Source organism: Pavona decussata, unplaced genomic scaffold (assembly GCF_977016875.1).
Source record: "Pavona decussata unplaced genomic scaffold, jaPavDecu1.1 SCAFFOLD_13, whole genome shotgun sequence".
NCBI classification, from domain to species: Eukaryota; Metazoa; Cnidaria; class Anthozoa; order Scleractinia; family Agariciidae; genus Pavona; species Pavona decussata.
The window spans coordinates 794,393-821,163 of record NW_028145436.1 but is presented as its reverse complement, the minus strand read 5'-3'; the positions used below and the strand labels follow the sequence as shown (position 1 = coordinate 821,163).

Below are 26,771 nucleotides of genomic sequence, written 5' to 3'. Positions count from 1 at the left end.
CCAAAACGACTTAAAAACCATACCCCTTAAGGCCACATATACCTATATACAGTCAAACCTGTATTAAGCGGACCCCATATTAAGCGGACACCCTCTATTAAGCGGCCGTCAACAGAAGTCCCATCTTTCTCTCCCCACATTTACTGTAAAAAAAATACCTGTATTGAGCGGACACCTATATTAAGCGGACGCGGACACCTTAAACTTGACATTTATGGTGATTTCTATTGTTAAAACCCTGTATTAAAAACCAAAAAGGATGCATATTTTTTCGTCCACGTTTTAATAGATCGGTCATTTAACTTTGCCGGCAAAAAGAGCTGTCGCTTTTTGTTTGTGTGGCAAACAGTAAATTCGTGTACCTAAAGACATGTCTGTACAACTAATTACATAATACAAATCCTTCCTTCATCAATTTCTGTCTCAACCAGTTACATGAAAACGTGCCCCCTTGTTAAATGTACTTGCAGGGTAGTTCCTGCCCTACCAGCAGTGGTTTCTCCACCGGACGCTACCCTACAAAAGAGACAGAAACCATTTCGTAGCGTAGCTTCTGGTGGAGAAACCACTGCTCGCAGGGTAGGTAGCTCCAAACCGTACCCACCGCCTCTGCTGACCCTCTTTCCTGTAATTTTGACTTTTCCTGAGTTTGTTGGGCGCTTTATAAACTTGGATAACCACATTGCCATGAGCTTTCATTTGGAATGTGCCCAACTACTTCCATAAAATCTGTTATTTCGTTTGGGTGTTCAATTAGTTTTTCTGCCGGTGAATAAATCCGATCTGGTTTTTGGTCTGCCAAATACGTTTCCGTTCACGGGAATGGTATTTGACCCTTTCAAGGCCTTTTAATACTGAGGAGTATTCATGTGACTCTTTTAAGACGAATTCTAAGAGAACCTGTTTTCAGTGGACATTCTGCATTAAGCCGACACTAGCAAGGGTTCCGAAGGTGTCCGCTTAACACAGGTTTGACTGTAGTTTAAATAGGGGAGCCCCCCCCCCCCCCCCCCCAACACACACACACACACACCCCACTGTTGTCAGATGTGATTCGCTGTCTTCTCTGTGTGACGTGTCAGCAGCTTCTTTCAAGGAAGGGTTCAGGGTTCAGAGCAGAAAAACGTTCTGCTCAGATTTTCTGAGCATATCCATTCTCAGGCTCAAGGATCCTCGTTCCCATGTAAGGGAAAAGTTCTGGGAACGAGGTTGGGGCCAGAGTAATCCGTGATTGAGCTGGAAATGCTGTCCCATGGACTGTCGCATGTCGCCTTTTGTCGTGAAAATACATAACCATCAACGTTTTGTCCAGTTTCATTGAATATACTGTAAAGTCGGACCGGGGTTAAAAGAACGTGGTTAAATAAAAGTATTGCATTGTAGAAAGGAACTTGTCAATTGTAAACTCTTGGTTAGCTATTTTTATTATCTCTCTTCCCCTCTTTTTCACAAACATAAGCTTAATGAACACCTTTTTTTGATTTACAATGCACTTATTGGTTCTGTGTTGATGTCAGATGCTTTAACTCACTGTCTTCTTCCCTGTATGACGTGTCAGCGGTTTCTTCTTTCAACCAGTGCAGAAGGAAGGGAACCAAACTACCGAAAATCATGACACCGCCGACCATGTAGAACGCGGGCACGTAGCTACCAAGCTTTTCTGCCATCAGACCTGTAGAAAAAACCATCATCATCACATTAGGGGTCTAAATATAAATAAAAATTTGCCCATTAGCTACTTCAGTTCGACATTAACGATGGACTTCTCCCAAATTATGTTTGCATCATTTATGTGAGGGTGGGTTCCATTTTCTTCTTGTTATTAACCTATTCTTTCTGAGATTTTAATTAGAGAGGAGTTCGAAGTACACAGTACTAATGGAGTCATATCGACATCGAGCTACTGGGTACTTCAAGTACGCATGCTCACTGTAGGAATCAGTAGGAATGATGCCCTTCAACTAAGTTAGTTTAGTTCACAGGACACAGGAATTGCACTTAGCTGAAGTCATAATCCTGCCCAGGGACCCTGGTTTTGTGAACAACACAACATGAAGCATAAGCGGCAATTAAAGATGCTTCTCTTGACAGGGAAGCACAAAATGAAGTATTTATAACCCAAAACGTTTCTTACCTGCGTGATCTCAGTGTTACTAATTCATACCCGCGAGTGATGGGTAAGCTCTTATTTCTGGCGATGACTTATTTTCCTGTGACAAATTTTACTTAAAAATTTTCAACACAAAGAGAATAACAGCCAAGTTAAAATAAGGAGGTAAAAATGGTATGTTACGGTGATCCTTTAGGACATGAACCGCGCGCGGTCCGAAGTGAAAGACTTACCGACTAAAGGCGGTCCACTTGCGAAAATAAACGACCTAATCAGCCACTGCCAGCCAACAGATGATGCCCTCTTCTCTTCAGGTACACAGGTTAACATAATAAAGTTCACTGTGCTGTGAAAGGCGCCAACAGAAGCGCAAAAAACAATAATATACACCAGAACCACAGCGTAATTTTGAGACAGAGTCATTAGTATTGTCGCTGTTCCCGCCAAAAACGACGCCGCTTGACACACGTAACGGGCATTTACCCATTCCAAGTCACACAGTCTGCCAGTCAACGTGGATCCAGAAATTTGGGATATTCCAATAATTATGTAAAGTCTTGCCGCTGCTTCTGCAGAAATACCAATTTCCTCACAATAGCGAACCTGGGGAAAATCAACAGGATTGCGATAATTAAACAGAAAGTATGTACATACATACATACATACATACATACATACATACATACATACATACATACATACATACATACATACATACATACATACATACATACATACTTACATATCCTTTATTCAAACACGATAGGGTTTAAAGCTCAGAGCTTGTGGGGTCATGTGAAAATAATTACAATATGAAAATATATTAAAATAGTGATACCATTACTCACAGAAGACAAAATAATTGACTACAGCAATTAAGGCATAAAATGTAAAATATTTAGAAGCATTTGAAATCTTGGTAGTGCCTCGCGGCAGCGACTGGGCCGACTGTGCGCTAAAATCAAGTTCCTTAAAATAAGAGTCCTTCTTCACTTTACGATAAAAATCAGTAAACTGGCCCGTAAAGTGAGTCCAGACAACGTTCCAAAGGATAGCGCCTCCATAGCTTATAGAGCTTTTAAGAAACTTTGAATGTCGTTTTGCATCCGAAATCACATCTTCAGCCACATTGGAGAGAAAATTACAAGTTGAAAATTGAGATCAGCGAAGGACAATGTTTGACGGAGGTCCTTAATAGACAATCACATTTGAGAATTAATAAGTTGATTGCTGTGTTCCTAAATCGTTTGTGGCGTTTAAGAAGCAGATCTGTCTAAGCTTAAGTAAAAAAAAATGATCTGTTCGGATGCTGAAAATTTAAGTTGCAGCAAGATTCATCAAATGGAATCGTATTCCTTTACGAGCTGTTGTTGGCTATATGAAAACGCTGGCGGAACTTGTTTCGCATTTGTAACAGCGTATTTGTTCTTCCGAAAATAAAGAGAATTAGTTTTCTTGACCGGTGTTACTAAATTTTGGGCTGACGTTTTGCCAAAGAAAAATTTAGATTTTCTTCATGGTTAAATCTTAACTTCTGAGACAATTTAGGCTTTCCAAACAGATATATAGAGCGGTTTTCGATTGAGTATCGAAAGTTACTTCACGTTTGCTTTGGTTTTTCTTTATTACGCTCTGTGATTGGTTAAAAAAACTTGCGCCACTTTTTCAACCAATGAGAAGCAAGACCAAAACCAATCGTGTCTTGCTCGGCACGCGTTTTCCCGCGCTTGGCGCCGGTTACATGCATTTGCTTCGAATTCTGATTGGCTCATTGTACTGTTTACGTCTGTTGTGATTGGCCAGGGTGCTTTGCTTTTGGTTTTACGACACTCAATTGAAAAACGTTCTATCCACCAAGTATCCCTGATTTATGAGGAGACATCAGTAGTGTAACGCATAAAACCAAGTCATGAATTGTTTTGGTTTTGTCTCTCATTGGTCGACAAAGTGACGCGTTTTTTGCCAAGCAATTACAGGACCAATCTAAAGCAAAACCAAACAAATACAAATTCCTTTCGACACTTAATTGACGAAAGTTTTAACCTAAGCAAGCTATATTACCAGATGTAATACTGGGCTATATCGTCCAAAATCGATAACAGTGGCTAACAGAGTAATTTTAATGAAAGCAGGATTCTTCCAAACGGTCATGTCTAGTAATCGCCCTTTATCCACCGTTTTCTCAAGTAAAGGATTTCTTTCTGTGTCTTGTGTTAAACTTGGTTCAGTTTCTTTGGAAGTTACAGCATCGGAATCGTTTTTAATATCAGGATCGTACAAGCAGGCCAGCAAGCAAATCACAAATACAACTCCAGCCATCATTCTGTAAGTGTTTCTCCAACCAAACGTACTAAAAAGGATCTCCAAGATTGGTCCAAGAATCATTTCTCCCAATGCGTGTCCATTTCCAACGATTCCAATGGCGAGTGCCCGCCTTTTTGCGAAATACTTGGCCACTATCACGAGGCCAGATGCAAACACGAGGCTAGTTCCCAGGCCGAAAAGCGCACTGTAAGAAAAGTACATAACTCCGAGGCTGTTTGAAAATGAGGTGAACACAAGGCTTATTGCGCATGTCACAGCACCAACCAATGCGGTAGCTCTGCATCCCAGGCGGCTGATGAGGATTCCAGAGAGCGGTCCAATGAAATAAATCAAAGCAGGTCCTAGGGACCCTACCCAGGCTGTGAAACCAAAAAAACAGTCAGCTTCAAATCATTTAGAAAGAGACAGATAAATCGTTTATTAAAAATACAGTTTGCAGTCTAGCACCTGAATTACGTGTTTCAAAATATAATAATAGATAATCACAATAAAAGTATAAAAGAGTAATGTGAATAATTTAAAATAACGTAAAAATTTTCTATTATAATAAAGCTAATCATATGCAATGGCTTATAATGAAGGGACTTTTAAATCGATCTGTTCTTCATACAGGAGCCTGATCTGAAAGTCTCTTATTCCTTAAGTGCCTCTGATAAACTGACTTTGGTGGTAAAAGACAAGCAAGCTTATGATCTTTCCTATATTTCTTGCAACGTTGGCGATACACGTTCACATGCAGTATCGCCAAAATTACTGATCAATAAACGAATTTTCTATGAACGCCTTTTTTAGGACTATGAATATTTTGACAATTGATTCTACCGCTTGTATTAATATGATATGTATATATTCCTACATATCTCAAAGTATAAATTACTTCCACTTCAACCGTTGTCTAAACTTGAAAATGAAGTCAGTCTTCAAAATGTTGTTCGGGTCGTTCGCTGATTTTTGTCATTAACTGTATTCCGAAATGTTCAATGGACAAATGCTCTTATTTTATCGCAGGGTTTATTATTTTTGGCGAATTGTTGCGTTCAGCTATTTTGGTGTACTCATTTGTGTTGTTAACCTTCTTCCACTTTATTAGTTTATCGATGTCTCGAGGACAACTGCGTTTTATCTTTATTCATCGTCGTTGTAGACATCAAGCTAGCTAAAGCTGATGGCCGTTCGAAGCCATTGCTGAACAAGATGACATTAATTAAGAGCTATATATATATCAGAGAGATTCAGCTGTATTTCCTTTTTTCATTTCCATAGTAACCTCCGAGCCTTGATGGAACGAGTTTCCATAGTACGTACGAGTTAAAAAAAAAGCGACAAAACCAAGTAAAAATTTCAATTGTTATGTGAATCGTGCTGAGGAAGAGTACATAGAAATTATTTACTATTTTTCTCCTGGTGCTCTAAGAGCCATTTTATGTTAGAGAAAAGGTTCTTTGTCAAATATGTGAGCATTTTTTTTTCCAAAATACAGCAAAATCTTAATGCCAATGCCCCCTTAATACGTACTATACTTCTGTACTGTACCTCGATCGATCCACGATGAACAAATTCGGCCACGTTGGCTATCTATCATCTCGTATCCAATGCGGGAATTAAATGTGTTATTTTTCATTATTGAATTGTAGATAATTATAGAAACTGCCATCGGTGATCTTTGCCGTAAAAATGATTCTCCATTATGCTTGCTAATAACCGATCATTACTTGATTAATACCTGTTTTATCTTTGCTTTCTTTAAAGTAGTCCAGCAAAACGGGGTAAAAAACACCAAAGCTTGTAAGAAAGCCCAGAGTGACAGCTGTGCTTAATGTGGCGCTCACGCAAACAACCCAACTGTAGCAACTATCTTGTTGCCTCTCCCCTCTCCATGGACAAGACGGAGCCATCTTTGTCATCTCGATCAAATTTATTATTCTTTCACGTTACCTAAGCAAATCAACACCAACTTCAAAACAACAGCTTGGCTGTCGCACTCTTTTATTGGTTAAACAAGTCTTAATAGGCCATTTTACAGTTGTGTGCTTAGTGACCTGACCTTGGATTGGAAGCGAGACTGGCGGTGATCTTCTTTTGATACAAACCTCACTGCCGTTTTTCATATGTAAATGTGACTAGTTAGCATAAGAACAGCATGATGTACATATGAAAAGAAGTGAGGTTTGTAGTTCATGCCACCATCTTCTGCTAATGATCTAGATGTGATGGGATCTCCACCATTCTCGTCTGCCGAATTTTCCTCCACATTCTTCCCGCGCTTTAGCTTTCTCAACGCTATTTCTTCCAATACTCGTTTTTGACCAATAGTCAGCCCCAACTCTTCCACATCCTTTTCTTTGAGGAGAATTAGCGCATCTTCTCTGACCACATCCTCTTTTTTAAGAATCTCAACCGTTGCGTCTTTCAACTCATTGCTCTTTGACCAAGAGGTGAAAGCAAAACTTACCATAGCAAAATAGCCGTCAACGCATAAAACGTGCTTGCTTGTTGCACGGTCGCAATATAGTTAGCACATGGCTTATTGTGCGTTTATACACATAGGCATACTTTTGAAAATTTCACTGGGCCCCTGACAGATATTATAATTTTTCAAGAGCTATAAAAACTGTTTTCCAAGTGACTCAGTTTAACCTTCGTTGAAATTTTCATGTCGACGAATATTCATTTGTTTTTTTTTTATTCCGGATTCCGGATTCCGGATTCCGGTTTTAAGTATACCCTGGGAAATCCAATGTGATCCAATATCACATTCAAAATGACTTTCTGAGTCATGTTCAGTTCATCTCCAAGCCCTACTTCTTGTTTTGTGATATTGAAGAAGACTACTTTTGACAGGGCAATTCAATGAGCAAAGCATTCAACAAGTTTAACGGAAGAATTTTCAAGTGTTTTATATGACGACAAGTTGACCGTTCCAATACTGCAGGCTCACTTGTAATCGAACGTGGCAGGAAGCCGGCGATTCAGGAAAGTTCTCAAACGGTTATATATTTTTGTTTTAGATTCACGTGTATGTTAAACGTAGGCTGGAAAACAGCTTTCAAGCAATCAGAAACATGATGGACGACGACGAGGAAGCTTTGAAAGAAAGCGTTTCTAACTTGAGATCAGCTATTCTTCTTGGTCGAACGGATATCATTCGAAGCATTCTCTCTACTGCTGCAGAATGTAAGGACATCGATTGTAAGCTTATTATTGTCATTTCGCTAATGATGCCTTGAGCCGTGTTATGAAAGTTGTCCATTTTATTTTTTAAATCAAGTTTATCCGATTAACAGTTGAGCTGTAACGTTTAGAAATTTCACTGCAATTTTAGTTTAACATCATTAATCAACAACGGGTGCAGGTGCAGATCGATTCTGATGTAACTAAGCACAGGTGACTAATTAAGCTTACAATGTGCGCTTTCCATTTATTTAAATGCGAAAAGATTACTCAAATTTGCAGAAAGGAAGAAGCGAAAAACGGACGGGAAAGTACATGTGCTGCTTGACAATTTTCACTGAGTTTTGTCTCCCAAATATTCAATTTCGTCCGTTAGCTATAGAACGTTAAGTTTACGCGGAGCATGGGCAATGGCAAATTAAATGCAGGTACAGAGTGCAGTGGTTATCTCAACTGTCTCACAAATTTATAGTGATATGTTCTCCTTTGGGAATATTTCTAGATCGCCCACACTAAATTATGCATGCAATTCCTTTCCCGCTATTTATCATAACCGAAAAGAGCAGTGATGCATGGAATTACTAGGAAGTTAAAAATTGTGCACACTTATTTTATTTTCTTAGCCCGGGTTCAGATGCAATACGTCACATGAACTGAATCAAATTCAATGAATTATGTTCATGTGAAGGACAGCGTCTGAATCAATTCAGCCAACTGATCATAGTATGCTTCAGTGAATTAATTTTGGCTTGAAATAAAGTTTGGCATCCGAATCAATTCAGCTGGGATTAATTGATTTGGATAGGTCTGAATTCAATCATTTGCAGTACGGCATCTGAATAGGTCCATAGGCTTATCCATGTTTGGATAAGCCATTTATCAATAAATTATTATAATGCCTGATATAAACACTAATCAGAGTTTTGGAGAATTTGATAGTTTACAAAGTTAACATGTAAGTGCTTTTCAATTCTTCTTGAAATGTCACAAAAATAAAGCAGCATTCTTTCATATAGAGTAAAGCCTACAGAATGTGATTTTGTAACTGTATTTAGATACATGTATTAAAAAGCTGATTGAATTTGATCTAAAACTGTTATTGACCCGGGCAGAACATGTGTTGTGATTCAATGTTATCCTCAGTTCAATTTTTATTTTCATTCATTTTTTACACCAAAACAATATAAATACCATACGTAAAAACAAAGGAAAATAAAATTAAACCAAGGATAAAAAAGAACCACAGCATGTCACTACACTCCAAAATCCTTGATTGCACGCGGAGACAGACAGTCAAAACCTCAAATGTTGGTCATTCATGCTACGGCATTATGGACAACACGAGAAACATTGGTGAAACATCATTACTATAATATTATATATGATCAAAATTTTATTAATTTATGTGAATAGTTATGTACAAATAACTATTATTGTCTATGTTAAAATTGAATGACATTTTGGAGTTATCATGCCACCTGACAGTTTATTCTAATCATTTAGAACTTGAAAATGTTGTCGTGACAACTCCGAAACATTGTTCAATTTTATCATTTCAAGTTTTACGTATTGATGTATTACTAGCCTCCTAGGCAGCCATTCTTAGAGTCGTGGAGTGTTGTGTGTCGACACTAAGAATGGCTGTGTAGGAGACTAATGTATTACCAAACCTTTGCTTATATAACTTGTCTGTCTAGAATATTTCTGTAAAGACTTTGTAACATAATTTTTAAATATTTTCTAAATTGCCTTTGGCATTTACATAACAGACAGAGAAGAAGATGGGTTATTTGGTGATGATGAGGAGGAGGAAGCTGAGCTTGGTGTTCCAAAGCAGTTCTATTATGATGAATATGATGACCCGTATGATATTCTGAAAATGATGATGAACTATGTCGACAATGATGCAGGGACCTGTCTTCATCTTGCTACTAAAGTAAGTTTAAAATTAAATTTTAGTGGTCGCCTTCAGGACTGGCCTTTCAATGGATGATGTTAACATGTTGTGTTGTCGTATCACATTCATCCTTGTATTGTGTCAATCAATTTGAACCTGCATTACCCAGCCATGCCAGGGCCATTTGACCTTGTAATGTGCCGGGGGAGTGAAGAATTTGAACCAGATAAAAATACAAATAGTGCTCAATATTTACTTTTGATTCATATGTTTTTGTTTGATCAGGATGGGAAATTTTAAACAGACAAAAATACAAATACCTTATTGGCACTTAATTTTGCAATTTTGGCGAGACAGTATTCTGTGGGGTTTTATTTTTGTGATTTCAATAGGCAAATATGAAAAAAGGGCATTAAATTTCGCGATTCAGCGTTCTCAACTTCATTTTAATTGTCAAAAAGTCTGAACTTTTTAAAGTGTCAGTGTGTACTCCATATGTAAAATCTTTGCAAATTAACGTTATTTCACTATAGAAGCTACAAAATGGAACTAACCAGGAAAACAAGTTAATAATTTACAGTGCATTTGCCGATTTTGACGTATCCTGTATATGTTGTTAAGGTTTCAATGTTTTTGTTTTCTCAGCTTGGTTACGCAGATGCTGTAAGAGCGTTGCTTGCTGCAGGGTCTGATCCCACCATCGTCAACAGTGAAGGAGCCACACCTTTTGACTACTGTACAGACAAAACAATGTTAGGAGTTTATAATGAAGAATTACTGCAAGCTGCTGCAAACTCCAAGTAGGAATATTGAATAATTGAAGTGCTGAACGCATATAATGTCTTATGTTGAATTTTAGGCCAATTGTTTGTTTTGCTTAAAACTGTCTGAAGTTAATTGCATGTGGCTTTCAAAATTGTCAGAGAACATTGCCCTGTGTGATGTTGCTGTTTTTTGTTTTTTTTTGCTGATTTCGAAAAAAGTGAGACAAGATCAAAATATCAAGTCAGCGAAATTCCAGTTAAAGTGTTGTATGCAGCCCTTCAATAATAAATATTATTAGACAGGAAGAAAGTGTACAGCTTGAATCATAGACTCGCTGCTGTATCATTTAATTTTCTTTTTCATTTTATTTATTTCACCACGCACTGGTGAGGAAGCCTTAGGAGAAGCCATAGGGTTTGCAGAATAAGGCTTCTTCATTGCAGTGCTGTTAGATAAAAGGTGTAAAGACTGTGAGACAGTTGATACAATTACTGTTGAAATAATTATAAAAATGAAGACATGGAAAACGATCAATAGACATTTCAAAGCAATAACATGTCAAGTTTAAAACGGTGATAAAAGACCATTATATCATATTTTAGCATATTTTTTTTATAAGACTTGAGATTCTAATGTAATTTACTCATTGATTCACATTGTAGAACTTTATTCTTGACTTGTGTTTCATATACATGCACCAGCACCCCATATTTCCTACAGTCTTAAGCTAATAAATAAAATAATATCATTGTTGTAAATATCCATACATATTATAATTTGTTAGCAGAATGTTCTCTGTTCCGTGCTTGATTGAATATATGTAATGTTAAATATAATGTTAAATGCAATGTTAAATGTAAGAACTACATGTAATATGACAATTGCTATTTTCAGCTAAGTCGACTAAATATATCCACCTTCAGATCGCAATATGTGCATGTTCTGCTTGTCTGAGTTTTCATTATTGATTAGCTTGAGCCAATTAACAAACAGTCGAGAATTAACCAAATTAATAAACTGTATACCGGTATTGTTTATGTTCAATATGCATAAGATTTAAAATTAAGACCATTGAGTATAGAGGCCTGGGGAGATTTGGATTATTTACTCGATGAACAAAAAGCACCATTAGAACAACAAACAACAACGCTAGCCAATTTATCTTTCAGGATTGTCTTTGATTATGTCAAACAGTTCTTAATTTAAACAATTCTTAACACAGATTAATTTTCAGTGTGCATTGGAATGCATAATATGTAGTTCATTTGATATTCGGCACTCTGCACAGAAAGCTACAAATTTTTGTGCACCAAACAGACTTACTTTACTACTATGCTTATTTCATAAATATGTTCATTAATATATGGATCATGAATAACTTTCATTACAATTTACTACCATATGGTGATAATATAATACTGTCTAGTAAGTAATTAGGGAGTGTGTTTGATGTCACCAGGCTCTCTCTCCTTTGCCAAGTTGGTGATGGTGTCATCCACCCCTGCAAAATTTGCGGGGGATGCCAGATATGCATCCCAAAATCCATTCATTTAATTAATGTTGTCCCATACAATCTTGACTCCAATCTCATCTGTATTAGGAGTGCATTCTTCCAACGTCGAACGCAATAATATCACATTTAAAGTTTGTTGCTTCATTTACAAAGTGATGGTTGAGGTAAATTAACAAAATATAATAAATATTTACACATGTATTTAATGTGTTTTTTGTTTGATATTTTTTTAGTACTCCAAGAGTGCGTAAACTGTTGAAGGCGGGTGTGAGTGTGGATGCAGGTGATGGTGCCAGTAGTGATAACAAGGCTCTTCACTGGGCTGTTAGCTATGGGAATACAGATATGGTTAAGCTGTTGTGCGGTAAGTTCGCTCCTCTCTGAAAAGGAGGTTATTTCTTAAAAAACTGTGGTGTGGCATCAGTGGGAGAGTGGAAAGCAATATTTGGTTTTATCAAACAAGTTGATATGGGGGAGATTCACTCTAACAAAGGGTTAATACTCAAAACTTCAGCACTTGAATCCCTTGACGGTGGCCAAGTTACCTTAAGTTATCAACTCTTTTGATAAAAAAATAATATTTGTTTCCTCTTTGAATACTTCTACTTCAACAATTGATCCTCAAAAGTTAAACACATGCAAAATACATTAAGATGTTAATATTTATTGTAATCTTGAGATAGGAATGTAGTCTTGATATTTTTGAAGGTATAATGTAAATATGTTATACTAGTAGGGAATAAAATCCAGAGTTGAAAGAGATTTTCTACAGAAATGTACCTGATTGTATTTTCTGATAATATTACAAAATTAAAGATAATTAGGTCATTTATCCTCATTTCTTACTAATAATGAGTAGTGCGATGACATAAATAGTAATAACAATAATTGATGTTTGCATTTTTTCTTTGTTTCTTTTTCTTTTCTCCAGAAAATCAAGCCAGTGTGAATATTACTAATAAGGTTGGAGTGACGCCTTTACACGATGCCGTCACCAGAGGAGACCTGGGAATTGTTAGAATACTACTGCAACATGGAGCTACAACAGATATTAAGGCCAAAGATGGGTGTGTTGACAGCCACCACCTCTTATTGCGCAGTTCCAGAAAAAATCCCTACCCACCCCATGAAAGACCATTGGAAATTACTAGGGGGAGGGGGTTCTTAAAAGCCAAACTGTTAGAATCAAAGTATGAAGCTAAACTGGAACTTGCTAGGGGGAGGAAGGGTGCAAAACGAAAACCTTCTGTGGGGGGAGTATGGACATTTTCTGGAACTGCACAATTGAAATGCCTGATTCATCTATGGTTTTAGTTGCAAAATCAAGGCACTTTAGGGGGCAGGGGTGAGAGTGAAAAGGAGTGTTACAAATGTACTAGGGGAGGGGGAGTTGGTGAAATGCTATCCATCCAACATAATTTTTACTTCCCCTTCCCACCCCCTTCTGCCTTGGAATTGCATTTTTCTCAGATGACTTCCCTCCGTGCCCAAAGGAAAAGGAGACAAAAAGACAAAAAAAGGGTACACTTCACATCAGACTATATTTATTCAAGGAAAACTGTTTCAGCCTTGGTATCACTAATCTTCCCTTCCCACCACCATCATTTGAAGCTGGATTTGTTTACATACCCCCTTCCCCCCCCCCCCCCCCCCCTGCCCTGAAAAAATCTGTCTCCAACGAATCCACCCTTGTAGTATTCAACATAGTAATGCAAATATAGATTAGTTAGAAAGCAGGGTATGTTGCGGGTGTGACCAACACATTTTTAGGATAGACAGTAGTGATACTACTATGAGCTACATAAAGTCTATAGTTCTCTGTTCTTTAATTGTTTAGATTTTGCTTTCTTGTACACTACAGCTGAGAGATTCACATGCCATGTATGTTTTTTACATTGATGTCGTTTGTTTGTTTGCTTGTTTGTTTGTTAGACCATATAAGGATCAGTCGGCATTGGATATAGTGACCTCTGAAGAAATGAAAAACCTTCTCACCTCCCCAGTGAAAGAACCTGAACCTGTTGCTAATGGCGACTCCACAAATTTGGATTCAGGTAAACCTAATATGGACATGTGCATTTTAATTAACAAAGTTACTATGGATTTTAAACAGCGACAACGATGACCACAACAAGCACATCAGAAAACAATACTTTTAATCAGCAAAACACTGGCCCTGCATGTGCATAATTTATAAACTTTGTGCATTCATTTTATTTGTTGTCCTCTGCAAAACAACGACATGAAATGACCAAATTTGATGATTATTTTCCTTTCTCATTCTGAACTTGAAAGCTGCCCCTACAACATTAGCTCCTGGATGGTTTGACCACATTACACAAACTAAATGAGATGAAGTTATCCCTGGGGGGAGACTATCATATGAAAGGGGCGGGGATGCTCGTCGTCTTGCTTAGTGATGTGAATTCAGATTTTGGTCTCACTTAGGGTGTTCTAGACAAAACGTCATTATATCTAGCCATGAATGTCTCGTTTAGGATTGCTCGCGAAGAAAAATAAAATTATATAGTTGTCTGTGTTTTAAAATGGTCTTGCCCAGATTGGCCTCCTTTAGGGCTTTAATTCAAAATTTTCAATGAGCATCCGCACCCCTGTCATACGAGAGTCCCACCCCCAGGAAGTTATCACAAACTTATCCAGAAAACGCGAATGTAACTTTTACGTCCCATTTTCATTGGTTTCGTTGTCTTCTCTGCTTAAGGTCCCTAATTACCGGGGTTTGCACAGTCATGGAAAGGTCATGCAATTTGAAATGTACATTCCAGCCATGGAAAAGTCATGGAAATTAGAAGAATTTGTTTGGGTCATGAAAAAGTTATGGACTAAATTTTAGATTTTTCCCAAAATCATTTTTAGTTGATGGTTGAAAAGTAAAGAAATTTTGGAAATTTTATGTCAATCATCAAAACATTCAGCCAGACTGACTGCAAGCAGTGTACGTCAGTAATGATTTTGCTTTTGTTAATCTTTACAATAGAATCTCTTCCTTCTGAAATCAGCACTCCATCCTCGACTCTTCCCAGTAGCAGTTCTCTCCCGTCCACACCCTTGAACTCATCTCGTCCACACGTGCTGTCTGGTGTGACCCCACCTGCTAACAGTGAATCTCTGGACCCAATGTTTCTTCAGTTATGGCCACACCCTCAACAGATTACACAGATTAAGGGCACCAGGTTTTTTCCCACATCTTCACTTCACATTGTGTTGTTCAGGCGATCACAGACAGGTAGGAAAGTAATATAATAGATCCTTCTCCAAAATGGCGGCAATAGATTTGAATGAGTTAAAATTGAACTGAATGAAAAATTGATACCAGCACTGGAAAGAGCACCTTTACTTTTAATTAGTAACCTTGCAAAGTTTCAGCTTATTAGGTGTTATATCAGCTTGGGAAATGTAAGACTGATGAAATTTGACAAATTTACAGACGTTTGTATGACTGGGGGTATACGTCATACCCCCAGTCATACAAACGTCTGTAAAGTTTTCATTTTTCAACTTACATTTTCTCAGCTGATATTACACCTGATATGCTGAAACTTTTGCAGGGTTACTAAAGTCTAGTGCTGGTATACGTTTTTAATTTTAACTTATTTGAATTTTCTGCCGCCATTTTGGAGAAGGGTGTATTATCAAACACGAGGAAGAGTGTTTCCTCCGATTTCCGAACACCGGGAAGTGAGTTGAAAAAAACGAGGAACAGCCGAGTTTTTTTAATCAACTTCAAGGTGTTTGGAAATCAGATGAAACACTTTTTTGAGTGTGTGATATAGGTTTTCAAACCATTTTTGCACTCTTGTAGTTCTTGGATTATTTAATCTTCGGTAGTTTTGTTTCCAAAGCAAAGGGCCGTTTAATAAACTAGTCAGAATGAATGCGCTTTTGATACTGGAAAATTCAGCGTTGGAGTAAATTTTTGCGGAAGAAATTTTCATTTGCGAAGTTATTTTGGCAATTTGTGAAACAATCACAAAAGTTGCAAAAATTAGGACCCACAAAGATCCCTGCCATATGACCGCTAAAATTCAGATTCGAACAAGTATATCGTGACCTTCCTAAAGTTACCGCGAAGATTTATAGACGGCGTCATTGGTTCGAGCAAGAGCTAAGTTGTGATACAATGTAGATTGATACAGGCAGTCAAGGGCAACTCTGAATACAAATTTTGTTCTCTTGTTTAGACTGTTTCCAGGAGGTTTGCGAGATTTGGAACACTGTAGAAGAAAGTTTTGAACAAGTTGGCTACTCCATGGAGCTGAATGCAGTGGGAGAAGGTAATATCGAATTCAGTAGAACGCAGAAGAGAAGCGAAGTGGTTTGACCACAATTGGATACAATACAATACAATACTTTATTTACCCACGCTACAGCTAGGAGTGATAATAGATTCCAACGAAGCAGCGTGTGTATTAACAATCATGTAATTTTAATTTTCTCATTGTCAGCATCAGAACAGACCGGCAGTGTTGCTGGCAGAATTGAATGTCATATTTGCCCCAACTCTTTCAGCAAACCAGAGAGTTACAGGATCAATATTTCAACTGTTAAGGTACATGTACGAACTTCTATTTTCAGAGCGTAGATTCTCTCGATGCCATTTTAAACGCATTTTTATAATTTCGTCTTTGTTAATTTACACCTAACAGGTAGTTTTAACAGCCAGTGACCTGCCGGGCTATTGGTATGCTGTCAACACGCTACTTCAGATTTTACGACTTTTTCACGGCACGGGAATTCCGCAAGTCCTGGTAAACATGGTCACATTTTTAATTATATCCCTATTTTTCTTTTCTTTTTTTTTTTTTTTTTTCATTTCTTGAGTGGATAGCAGTTGTTGTGTATTGGTGTTTTGTTTTTGTTTTCCAAGTTTGATTGATTGTTTTGCGGATGCTGTACTGAAGAAAACATTTTGTTTGTTTTAGATAAATGACTGGCCAGACTTGAAGTACAGGGGAGTATTGTGGGATGTATCGACAGGCCGTGTTCCAACCTTGGTAGGTGAACTTCCAGAAGTGTGCGCCGGCATTTTTGCGATGCCTGACTGTGTCATGATAGTGCGAATCGTCAGAAGCGAAACTAGTTCTTGGCGAAATAAGCAGATAGCATTCCACGACTGAAACTGATGGATTCTAATACTTAGAAAAAGTTCAAATTAAAGTTCAAATTTCTAAAAGTACATTTATGGTTGCTGCGTTTTAACAACCTTATTTTTTTTTTATTTTTTTTTTTGTATTTCAGGAAACAGTTTTCTCTCTGATTGACATTTTATCTGCCATGAAAATCAACCAACTGCAGCTGTACATGCAGAACACATTCGCCTTCCCTGGACACGAAACAGTTTGGAGAAATACAACGCCTTACGGTGCGAGGTATGTTAGTCTCGGAGATTTGTCCGTTCAATTCACCGCAAACCAGTTTAAATTCTTGGGACAAGTCGCAGGGACCAAGTTTGGCCCTTGCGACTAGATTTTGTTGACGAAAATGGTTAACTAAGTTTACAACTATCTGGACTTGTCCCTGTAACGCGTGAATTGGCCCCTTGGATGTACCGAATTTTTAGTTTATTTAGTAACCCACGCAAACAGGGCATATAAAATAGGTTGAACGGAAGTTAATTACATGTCAGTAAATGTGACAGGGAAGCCTGATGAAGCTATAAGCTTATACGAATAGACTTCCTGGGACTAGTTAAGGAAGTGGTCAAAACTCGAACAGGACCCACCGAACCACAAAATAGATGGTGGTCTCTGCCTACTCTCCCCTACCTCAATCTCAAAAAATGGTGTCTTTATTGCATACTGAGCCACCCCTCTATCCAGCAGTAATAAATGACGATAAGATTCAAACCTCACTTTTCTTGCTTGTCTAGCCATGTTAACTCTTTCTAACCGAATATTTCTGTCAACTCAAATTTTAAAGCCAATAAAATTTTGTCGGTAATGTTCATGAGATAGGTGGTGTCTTCGATAACCCCCCTACCCCAGACAAGGTGGGTCCTCTTCAAACAAACTTGCTATGACCAGTTCCCTTAATTAAAACGTGGCTTACTGCAGAGTGAACAAAGAGAAATAAAAACAGCACACATCGAACTTACGTCACTAATCAGCTTTCAATGAGATATTGCTCAAGTTAAAAAAGACATACACACCAGAAATTGATGTTGAACTAATCAGTGAAACGAGCAATGAATTCCAGATTTTAGGCCCTTGATAAAGGACGCTGAACTGCTTTATATTCGTTCTACAAAAATGTGTTCTATAGTAAAAGGCAATTCGAGTTTCGTACTGATGAAACTAGTTTACTAGTTGTGAAGAGGTTACGAAATCGGTTACGGTTTTCAGTTGAAAGTGTTGTTGAAAGTCGTTAAAACTACGGTAAACATGATACTAGCAATAACTATAAAACGAACAATGAACGAACCAATCAGAACTCCTGCAAAGAACTCAAGCGCGGGGAAACGCATGTAAGAAGACAAGATAAGTTTTGGTTTTGCATGGAAATGGTGGAGGAAATGGCGCGGGCAGAACAATATCAGTCAAAACGACGAACAAACCTAGACACTCAGTTGAAGAGTGAACTCAAGTTGATGACTGCTTCATCTTACTTTCTCATTTCAGGGACATCATGAAAATAGACAGTTACTGTAAAAGACGCTACATCGAGCTTGTACCGCATATCGAAAGCTTGGCTGGATTTAGTCAGTGGTAAGATATCAACAGTTTGGTGTGTCTGCCTCAACTAATCCCTGTACACACTTTGCACTCGCAACACTCATTCCGCAAGCATATGCAACAAAAATAGTCTGAGAGGGTAATACACGCCGCCATACAATACAACACAATGCAATGCAATGTAATACGGGACAATAGAATACAATGTAATGCGATGCAATATAATGCAATACAACACAACACAATACAATAATTATATTTAGAGAGGGAGGCGTAATAACCTGTTACAGTTTTCTAACTTAGCTTTGCCCCTCACAGTTATTTCGTGCCATTTTAAATACGGAGAATATCGTGCTACAAGTTTTCCTCGTTAACACTAGTACAGAGGAAAGCGTTCTGTTATGCAATCAGAGCGCCGAATTCTTGAATTAAGTTTATCTGTTCATGTAAGATTCTCAGGAATGTTTAATAAACGTTTTTATTGTTTTCAGGCTAAAGTTCAAGTCGTATAAGCACTTAGCCGAGGAAGAAGTCGAATATGACCCTTATCAAGAAAGGTAAATTTCCTGGAACACAAGGCCTGTTTCTTTTGATCTGAGAAAGACGAAATAGACGGAAGCTCTTGTAAGTGAAATACAAGTGTTTGGCCCTTACTGGCTACCAGTATCGCTCTATATTAACCCGCCCAGGTGTGCGTTTATCAAAACCCCCGAAAAACTATCTTACGCGCACAACTTTTAATAATTTTTAAAGCTAAAACATTGGAAACGTTACAAGATTATAAATGAATGTACTTTTGTGACTTCAACAGTCAGCCTTCCTGTCTGTGTCCAACAAGCGATGAAAGCATTGATCTGGTCCAGAATCTTCATTCACAAGCTTTTCCATGTTTTTCATCAGCAAGGTAACCGCTTTGAGATTTTGATAAGTGCCCGAGGTACAAACAAACGAAGCAGCACGGCTTTAAATTTGCTGCCTTCTGTTGTTTCTTCAGGTTTGTTCATGTTGGCTTGGACTCGGCACCAGAATTTGGTAAAGGAAAGTCAAAAGCCGTAGTAGAGGTAACACTGAGTAACATGAGATTTGTGGATTAAACAAAGTTTGGTTCACTGTTGGCAAAACAATATAACGGAAGTAAACGTCCTCATTTAACTGCACGGTAAACTTGTTGCGGAAACAAAACACTTGCCGGATTCATATAAGAGACGGAAAACGCGGTCATGTCTCAAATTTGTGCGCCCATTTTCCCGTCGAAAACGACTGAAATATCAGACGAAAAAACGTCTTACATTCACATTCGACGCGTAAACAAGGACGGATTTTTAGACTGTTTCTTCGTATAACAGTCTTTGCCTCAATTTACATCAATTATGATTCCGTCCTCTGATCGTCATTTTAAGACAGTATTCTGTCGGATTGAATTCCGTCTGAGACGAATTTCATTAACGCTTTTACTTTTTTGACGGAGACATGTTTTCTATTTACCAGTTTGGCATTGGACCGTTTGGATGATAGCTTTTGAGCGCTGTCGTCTGTCGGGATTTCCTTTTCATATTTTATCTTCCGAAATTTGTTCAATTTAGGGGAATGCACTTTTAAGTTGTTGTTGTTTGTGCTTTAGGCGAAAGGCGCAGACGAGGTGTACATGAATTATCTTCGATCTGTACATCAGTCGTGCTGTAGACATGGCCGCACACTTCAGTTCTGGGCTAATACCTTTCATGGGGACCCTGAGCAGTTGTGGAATCTCCCCCCTGGTGTCATAGCTATGGAATACGGACACACGGTATGTATGGCAGTTTAACCCTTTGTCTGCTAAGCAGCCATATATGGGAACCTAATTACACCTAGCCTGCAGAACAGGCATGACTTTTTTTACGTTTTTCGGGCGAGCGGAGGCAAGCGCGAGTCACGCACGATGGGAATGCGCGCCCCTCCTGTCGTGCGTGACTCGCGCTTTCTTCCACAAAATTACACCTCCTTTCAGAGACAATAAAAGAGAGATCTTAGTACCTTGGTATTGTCGTTTCATTCTGCTGTAGATTGTACAAAGAGGTTTTTACTGCATCTCGAAGATTTTTACTGTTCGTGGCGTCACAGTTTCGACATATCCCATAATATCCATATGTTACATCAAAGTACATTTTATGCACCATATCTAAATACATATGGGTCATTAAGATTCTGTCGTAAAGATTGAGCATAATAAGCATCTTTGTCAACATGTTCATTTTTGTGTTAAATAAATACCACCCTCCTTGGTATCTCAAGGGTTAATTAAGGTTGCAGTATTTCCGTGTTTTTTTGCGAGACTCGTTCATTTAGAGCAGCTGATCAACCATCGCTTTTGTTTTTGTTTCAGGTTGATCATGAGTTTCTCAAGTTTTGTAAACCGCTGGTAGATGCGGGGTGAGTATCTTTGAATAGGATGTTTTGTCACTTTTCCCATTTACATATCACTGCCGAACAGCCTTAGAACAACCACCGCAACCAATGACAACAGACATAAAACAGCGTCATGACCAATCAGAACACTGAGCAACCGGGCGTTTGCGCATGCGCCGTGTGACCAAGTTACGATATCTTTTGGTTTTTACTTCTTGTTGGTTCATAAAGTGGCACGAGGTTTTTTTTTTTTTGTTTGGTTTGTTTGTCGTTGTTGTAGCCTCTCTCGCAGACGCTCGATTTTGGCTCGTCACGCAATCTTTCCTCCCCAATGAGACGACGAGAGATTGCGTGACGAGCGAAAGAGCGTCTACGAGGTAGACTTTTGTTTTTGCTGTTGGTTTTTTTTTCTTTTTTGGACCATTTAAGCAGCGTATAAAAGCAAAATCATGACAAACTGGAATGCATAATTGCATTTCTGCGTGTGGGATCACTAAATTTTGTTAATATCCGTATTTGTTTATCTCGTGCTTTATTTTTATTGATCTGTTTATTTATTTTTGCAGCGTCAGCTTTTTTGTCTGCCCCGGGACAGGTTCATGGAACAGGTGAGCTTTATTATTCAAATAAAAATTGTTATTTTGTGCTACGTCAACTGGTTCTAACTTTAAGGTCTGGGTATAAAAAAACAAAGTTTTTGTTTAAAGCAACTTAGCACAACATGTACTTGCTTAACGACCCATATCACGGCAAACAAGGAAGAATATCTCGAGCGCGAAAACGTACCAGAATTCTGCTTTTCCTTGCAGCGCTTGTGGTAACTCGGAGGAGAGCATTTCAGTAATGAACAATGCTGTACAAGCGGCTGTTGACTTCAACGCTCTGGGCATCCTCATCTGTGATTGGTCCTTACCTGGTCACGTGAATCCTCTGAGTGTTAGTATCCCAGCATTACTTGCGGGTGCCGGATTAGCGTGGAAGGCTGATACAGAGTTGGTGAGTTGAGTTGAGCTTGGAAACTAAGAGATTTAACGAGAAAAGGTCTCGATAAAGCTCTATTAACCTTTTTTAAAGGGAACCTCCACTCTGACAACAAATTGACGGTTAAGTGTTGGAAATAGTGTCCAAATTCTAAATTTTAGTCTGAAACGTAGAAATGACATTCAAGTGTTTTAAAATTAGATATGATTACCGACTATTTTCGCTTTTAAATTTCCTGGGCGCAGCCATTTTGAATTTTATGACGTGTAACGGTTGCCACCATTGTTATTCATTAGAAGTTCTTTTGTTTGAAACAATTAAGCAACCGTATTACGTCATGAAATCCAAGAATGGCGGCGCCCGGGAAATTTAAAAGCAAAAATTGGCGATAATCAAATCATGGTTTGTCCGACACTGAAATATTATTTCCATGTTTTCCAATGAAATTTCAAAGTCGGATTGTATTTTCAACAATTTAACGTTAATATGTTTCGAGAGTGGAGGTTTCCTTTAACTACTTGTTCAACTAAACCCGCGTGTTTTGTTTCAGTTACATGTGCGCTCGTCTCTCCCCGATGTTTTAAGTCGTCACGTGTTCATGGATTCATCCGGGACGTTTGGCCGTGCGCTCATGGACCTGGGTACTACTCACTCAATTTTGCTCAAAGACGAGGCTGAAGAGATACCTGTCGTCACGGACAACAGCAGAGTTCACCCGGTTGCGCATGCTCCGGGAAGCACGCTGCTGTGGCGGATTCTAGAGTCTAAAGGCTCGGCCAATGTCGACATAGTTTCTTCTGACAGTTTACAGGTATTTGAAAGCAGTTTTTGTTTTGTGTTTGTTGTTGTTTGCCAAATAATAATAATAATAATAATAATAATAATAATAATAATAATAATAATAATAATAATAATAATAATAATAATTTTTTAAATTTTTTATAATAATAATAATAATAATAATAATTTTTTTTTAATTTAATAATAATAATAATAATAATAATAATAATAATAATAATAATAATTCTTTATTAAAATATTCCAAGTAAAATGTTATTTACATGACCATGTACCATATAGACCATGGCATGATCAACATTAAAGACATCGCCACACACGCAAAATAATAATAACAATAATAGCACAAATAATCTTTTTTTTAATTTTTTTTTTAAAAACCTCAAAATACAAAGCTTATAAAAATACAACGCGATATTCTTCTTCTCGCCTCTTCTATTCTATTTCCTACTTCATTTCTCACTTTCAATAGTTTAAAAAGCGTCGAAAAGTTAATAATTGAGTGTAACATAACTAAACCAGATAGGTGTCCGAAAGTTATGTAAATAATTCATGAAAACAGAAATGAAATCTTCCATAATAATAATAATAATAATTATGATAATAATTAGAAGTAGAGGTTTATTCGCAACACATCCACCAGGTGACTCTTCGTTTACGAAGACCTAAATATAAATTCTTACAGCATATGAATTAAAAAAAAAAAGAAAACTAAAAAGTGCGACCCTCGCAGAACGCTCGGGAAAATTAGGGAAGGAAACTGGTTCAATCGCTTTTATCCCCATTAAAACACCTAAACTCTTGCTGTACTTGTCTTTTTTTAACATGTTTATTTTTTCCCTTGATCAGAGGGCCATGCGTCAAATCCGACAGTGTCACAAGGCGTTTATAGCAGCAGAGCTCAAGTGTAAACAGAAAACAGACATTGTGAAGGAGCTTGTTTTATTGGTGGATGTCTTGTTATTCGCGACAAGGTACAGAGTACTTGTTTCTGTTAGTTTGGATGTTTAGGTCAGAGAAAGGTTGGGGATGGAATCAATGGTAACGCTATATTTGGATAAAGTAAACGTGGTACATTTCCTACTTTTATTTCTGCAAATTAATGTAACCATTGAAAAGAGAAAGGAGTCGACATTTACTTCATCTCGTGGAACAAGAAAAATAAAGGAAAAAAACTTTATAATGTGGTGCTTATTGAGAAAACTGTAAATGACCCAAAGAAACATTAAAAACTCAACACAATTCTTTTTAAAAATCCAAACTGGTAGAGAGGTTTACCAGTTGGCTATTTACACTGAAGACGTGGCATGGCATTTGAACAGGGGACTACCAAAAAACAGATCCATCTAGTGATCAGAGAGAGAGGACTTAAACCTGGGAACTCCGGATTTCAAGTCCGCGCCGCTCGGTCACACCTCCTCCCCCAAGGACTGAACAACGATTACAGAAATTCCACCCAAAGACGACCTAGAGCTAATTAGTTATACGCATGTTATAAGTTTTCGCCCAGACGTCTTTTCCCTTTTACTAACCTGATGTTTTTTCTGCTCGTAGGATTTGCCGTCTGTTACTTTTTAACCGAAAAGAAAACGCGAGTGTCTCGCTGGAAGATTTACCCATTATTAACAAGACCGACTTAGCGAACAAGTGAGTTTTAGTCCTTAATTATTTTCATGTCGACTTCGTGGAAATAAATAACACTTTCTTTAATGATAAAGTATCCTCTCTCATTTAGTTTTTAATAGAGCGGTTTTCAATTGAGCGTCGAAAGTTATTTCGCGTTTGCTTTGGTTTTGCATTACTGCACTCTGTGATTGGTTGACAAGACTCGCGCCACTTTGTCAACCAATGAGAAGCAAGACCAAAACCAATCGTGACTTGCTCGCACGCGTTTTCCCGCTCTTGCCGCCGGGCTCGAGTTTTGATTGGCTCATTGTGCTGTATGCGTCTCTTATGATTGGTCAGAGTAATTACATCGGATTTAGCTTTACAACATTCGATTCACAACAGCAGTTTCACAAGGGCCCCAATCTGTACAAATTTTGTTACTGAACAATGTGAAGGTAGCGGTGTAAATATCAAGCTGTGTTATCGTCTTTCCACAGGTTGCTGGCTCTCGTGGATGTGTACCAGAAGGTTTACGTGTTACGCAACAAGCAGGGAGGGTTGTTCAGTGCATCGCAACTCCTCCAAAACTTCCTTCAACATCTGTTGCCCGAGGATGAAAAATAACCACTGCCGTTTACACGCATTTAATGCTGCTGTTGAAATACTTTGAAGGCAGTTCTTATGTAGATAGGATGTAATGATGAGAAGAACTTAAGAATAATAAATTAATAATAATAATAATAATAATAATAATAATAATGATAATAATAGTAAAGCGTATTTATACAGGATACTAGGTCAGTAAAGATAATTGCTATCAATATAGATCCTGAATCGCTTAAAAAATATATATATACTTCAATTTCAAATGTTGCACGTTTTTGCGGGAGTTAATTTAATTTTCCGATTCCTACGGATGTTGCTGTGGCTAACAAGAAAAACATGGTTCCCGACGGTTCCACGGTAGACAAAGCGATACTTTCTCGAGTTCTCTGAAATACCGATTATTTATACCACAGTGGAACCTACTGTCGGGCAATAAACAAGGCTAAATGTCAGTTCGTATTTAATGGGGTAAAGTTAGGATGGTGAAACATCTTGTGGCGGAAAATAAAACATTCGGGAAGAGAGGACGGGGAAAGAAACAGGCTCTTTACCCCCCCCCCCCCCCACCCCCTTTTTCCTCCCTCTCGGATTAGCGGTCATTCAAATAAGAAAATGAGATTTACTTAGGCCCAAAAGAGATTGTCATTGTAGCGAGGTGACCGTATCAGTAGGTTTGTCGTAGTAAAGGCAGGGGTCCTCTGTATTTATTATAATGCTCTTTTTCAAGATGAATTATCTTTTAGATATGTAATACTGCAATCGTCCAAAAAAGTAATTCATAATTCTTACTGGAAAACCCTTACTGATGTTCCAGTAAACAAAACTGCTAAAGTTACATCCGGATAAGCGAGCAATACCGTTTTTTTTTTTTTTTTTTTATTTTCAGTGTTGTAAAACTCCAAAAGCGAGCAATCCACGGCTCAATTCCTCGCCACGGCTGGAACCTGAGACGTTTTTCTGTCTTTCTGTAAATCTAACTTTTTAATAAAATAACGATGAAAGGAAAATTGCACTGAGCCAACGTTTTTCTTGGTTTTGCGGTTAAAATAAGATGATTAAACACGGAGCGGTGGGGAATGAGGAAAAGAGGATTGGGACGAGCCCAACAGTAGACTCCCAGACTCGTCCCCAGTCCGGCGTCCTTGGCGCCGGGTCCAACATGACGTAACCGCAAGACGGTCCCAGGACACAGGACTATCGTGTTCGGTTGAGGTCCCAACCCTCAGACAGCCAGATTGGTTCGCTCGATAAGAGAGCGATTAGGCCTGGGAACAAGTCTGGTGAACTCCCACTGCTCTATAACCGGCTGTAATTGCGCAGAAGAGCGATACTGTCAACCTCGTTCCCAGGGTCATCACCCCACCCCGAAGTGAGTTCTGGGTATGAAAGACCCTGGAGACGAGGTTGGCCCAAGTCTCCCACGCAGTCGTTTTCAGAGGACTCGTGGGAAGGACGTAATACGAGTCCCCTAACAACGACTGCGTGGGAGGCTAGGTTGGCCCAGCCACAGAATTTACTTTTCCTTGTGTTGGGTAAAACACCGCGTGGTTAGCATTTCGGTGGATTGCTCGCATTGTTTTACATCCCTTGATAATCTCAATACATTCCAAATTTTAAGTCCGATGTGTAACCGCCTCATTCACTCCTGGAGACGAGCCTCATGCCTGATTCACACCAGAGATGTAATCACACAACGGCACGGCCACGTGACCGTAACAAAAAATACAATATGTCGATTTTAAGTCATTGTTGCTGGGGTCAATACACCTTTATCACTTGGCGGCCATATTGAGTCTCAGGAGAAGAAAAAGCTTCGTTTTTGCGCGGCAAGCCTCGCACTGAATTCGCGTCTGGCCGAGGCTTTTCATATGAAAATAAGTTTTCACCTCGCCGCGTTTTAAGAAAAACCAACCATTTGTC

At 38.3% G+C, this 26,771-nt stretch overlaps 2 protein-coding genes across 2 annotated transcripts; one reads left to right on the top strand and one right to left on the bottom strand.

Moving 5' to 3' along the window:
* Positions 1-1,493: 1,493 nt before the first annotated feature.
* Positions 1,494-6,330, bottom strand: LOC146487762 (monocarboxylate transporter 3-like). The gene is made up of 4 exons (XM_085126030.1): positions 6,159-6,330; positions 4,172-4,794; positions 2,344-2,713; positions 1,494-1,672 (listed from the first exon to the last, which is right to left on the bottom strand). Exons 1-4 carry the CDS (start codon positions 6,328-6,330, stop codon positions 1,494-1,496), a joined length of 1,344 nt encoding a protein of 447 aa, XP_084982156.1.
* An 894-nt stretch (positions 6,331-7,224) lies between these two features.
* Positions 7,225-25,199, top strand: LOC146487761 (uncharacterized). The gene is made up of 24 exons (XM_085126762.1): positions 7,225-7,609; positions 9,376-9,542; positions 10,149-10,303; positions 12,015-12,145; positions 12,713-12,848; positions 13,714-13,835; positions 14,780-15,028; positions 15,984-16,076; positions 16,248-16,351; positions 16,449-16,550; positions 16,725-16,796; positions 17,041-17,171; positions 18,420-18,506; positions 18,965-19,030; positions 19,285-19,377; positions 19,468-19,534; positions 20,095-20,259; positions 20,836-20,882; positions 21,425-21,466; positions 21,668-21,854; positions 22,390-22,650; positions 23,487-23,611; positions 24,192-24,284; positions 24,743-25,199. The coding sequence occupies exons 1-24, from the start codon at positions 7,498-7,500 to the stop codon at positions 24,867-24,869; spliced, it is 2,934 nt and encodes a 977-aa protein (XP_084982888.1). The 5' UTR covers positions 7,225-7,497; the 3' UTR covers positions 24,870-25,199.
* Positions 25,200-26,771: the final 1,572 nt, after the last annotated feature.

Bases quoted from the DNA above. Each gene is read 5' to 3' on its own strand.
- LOC146487762 (XM_085126030.1), bottom strand. From the start codon at position 6,330: ATGGCTCCGTCTTGTCCATGGAGAGGGGAGAGGCAACAAGATAGTTGC. The intron at 4,795-6,158 runs GTATTAATCAAG...TTGGTTTCACAG, and splicing joins AGAAAGCAAAGATAAAACAG to CCTGGGTAGGGTCCCTAGGA. The intron at 1,673-2,343 runs GTAAGTCTTTCA...TTTTTTCTACAG, and splicing joins AAGTGGACCGCCTTTAGTCG to GTCTGATGGCAGAAAAGCTT.
- LOC146487761 (XM_085126762.1), top strand. From the start codon at position 7,498: ATGATGGACGACGACGAGGAAGCTTTGAAAGAAAGCGTTTCTAACTTG. The intron at 16,077-16,247 runs GTAATATCGAAT...TCTCATTGTCAG, and splicing joins GCTGAATGCAGTGGGAGAAG to CATCAGAACAGACCGGCAGT. The intron at 20,883-21,424 runs GTGAGTATCTTT...TTATTTTTGCAG, and splicing joins AAACCGCTGGTAGATGCGGG to CGTCAGCTTTTTTGTCTGCC.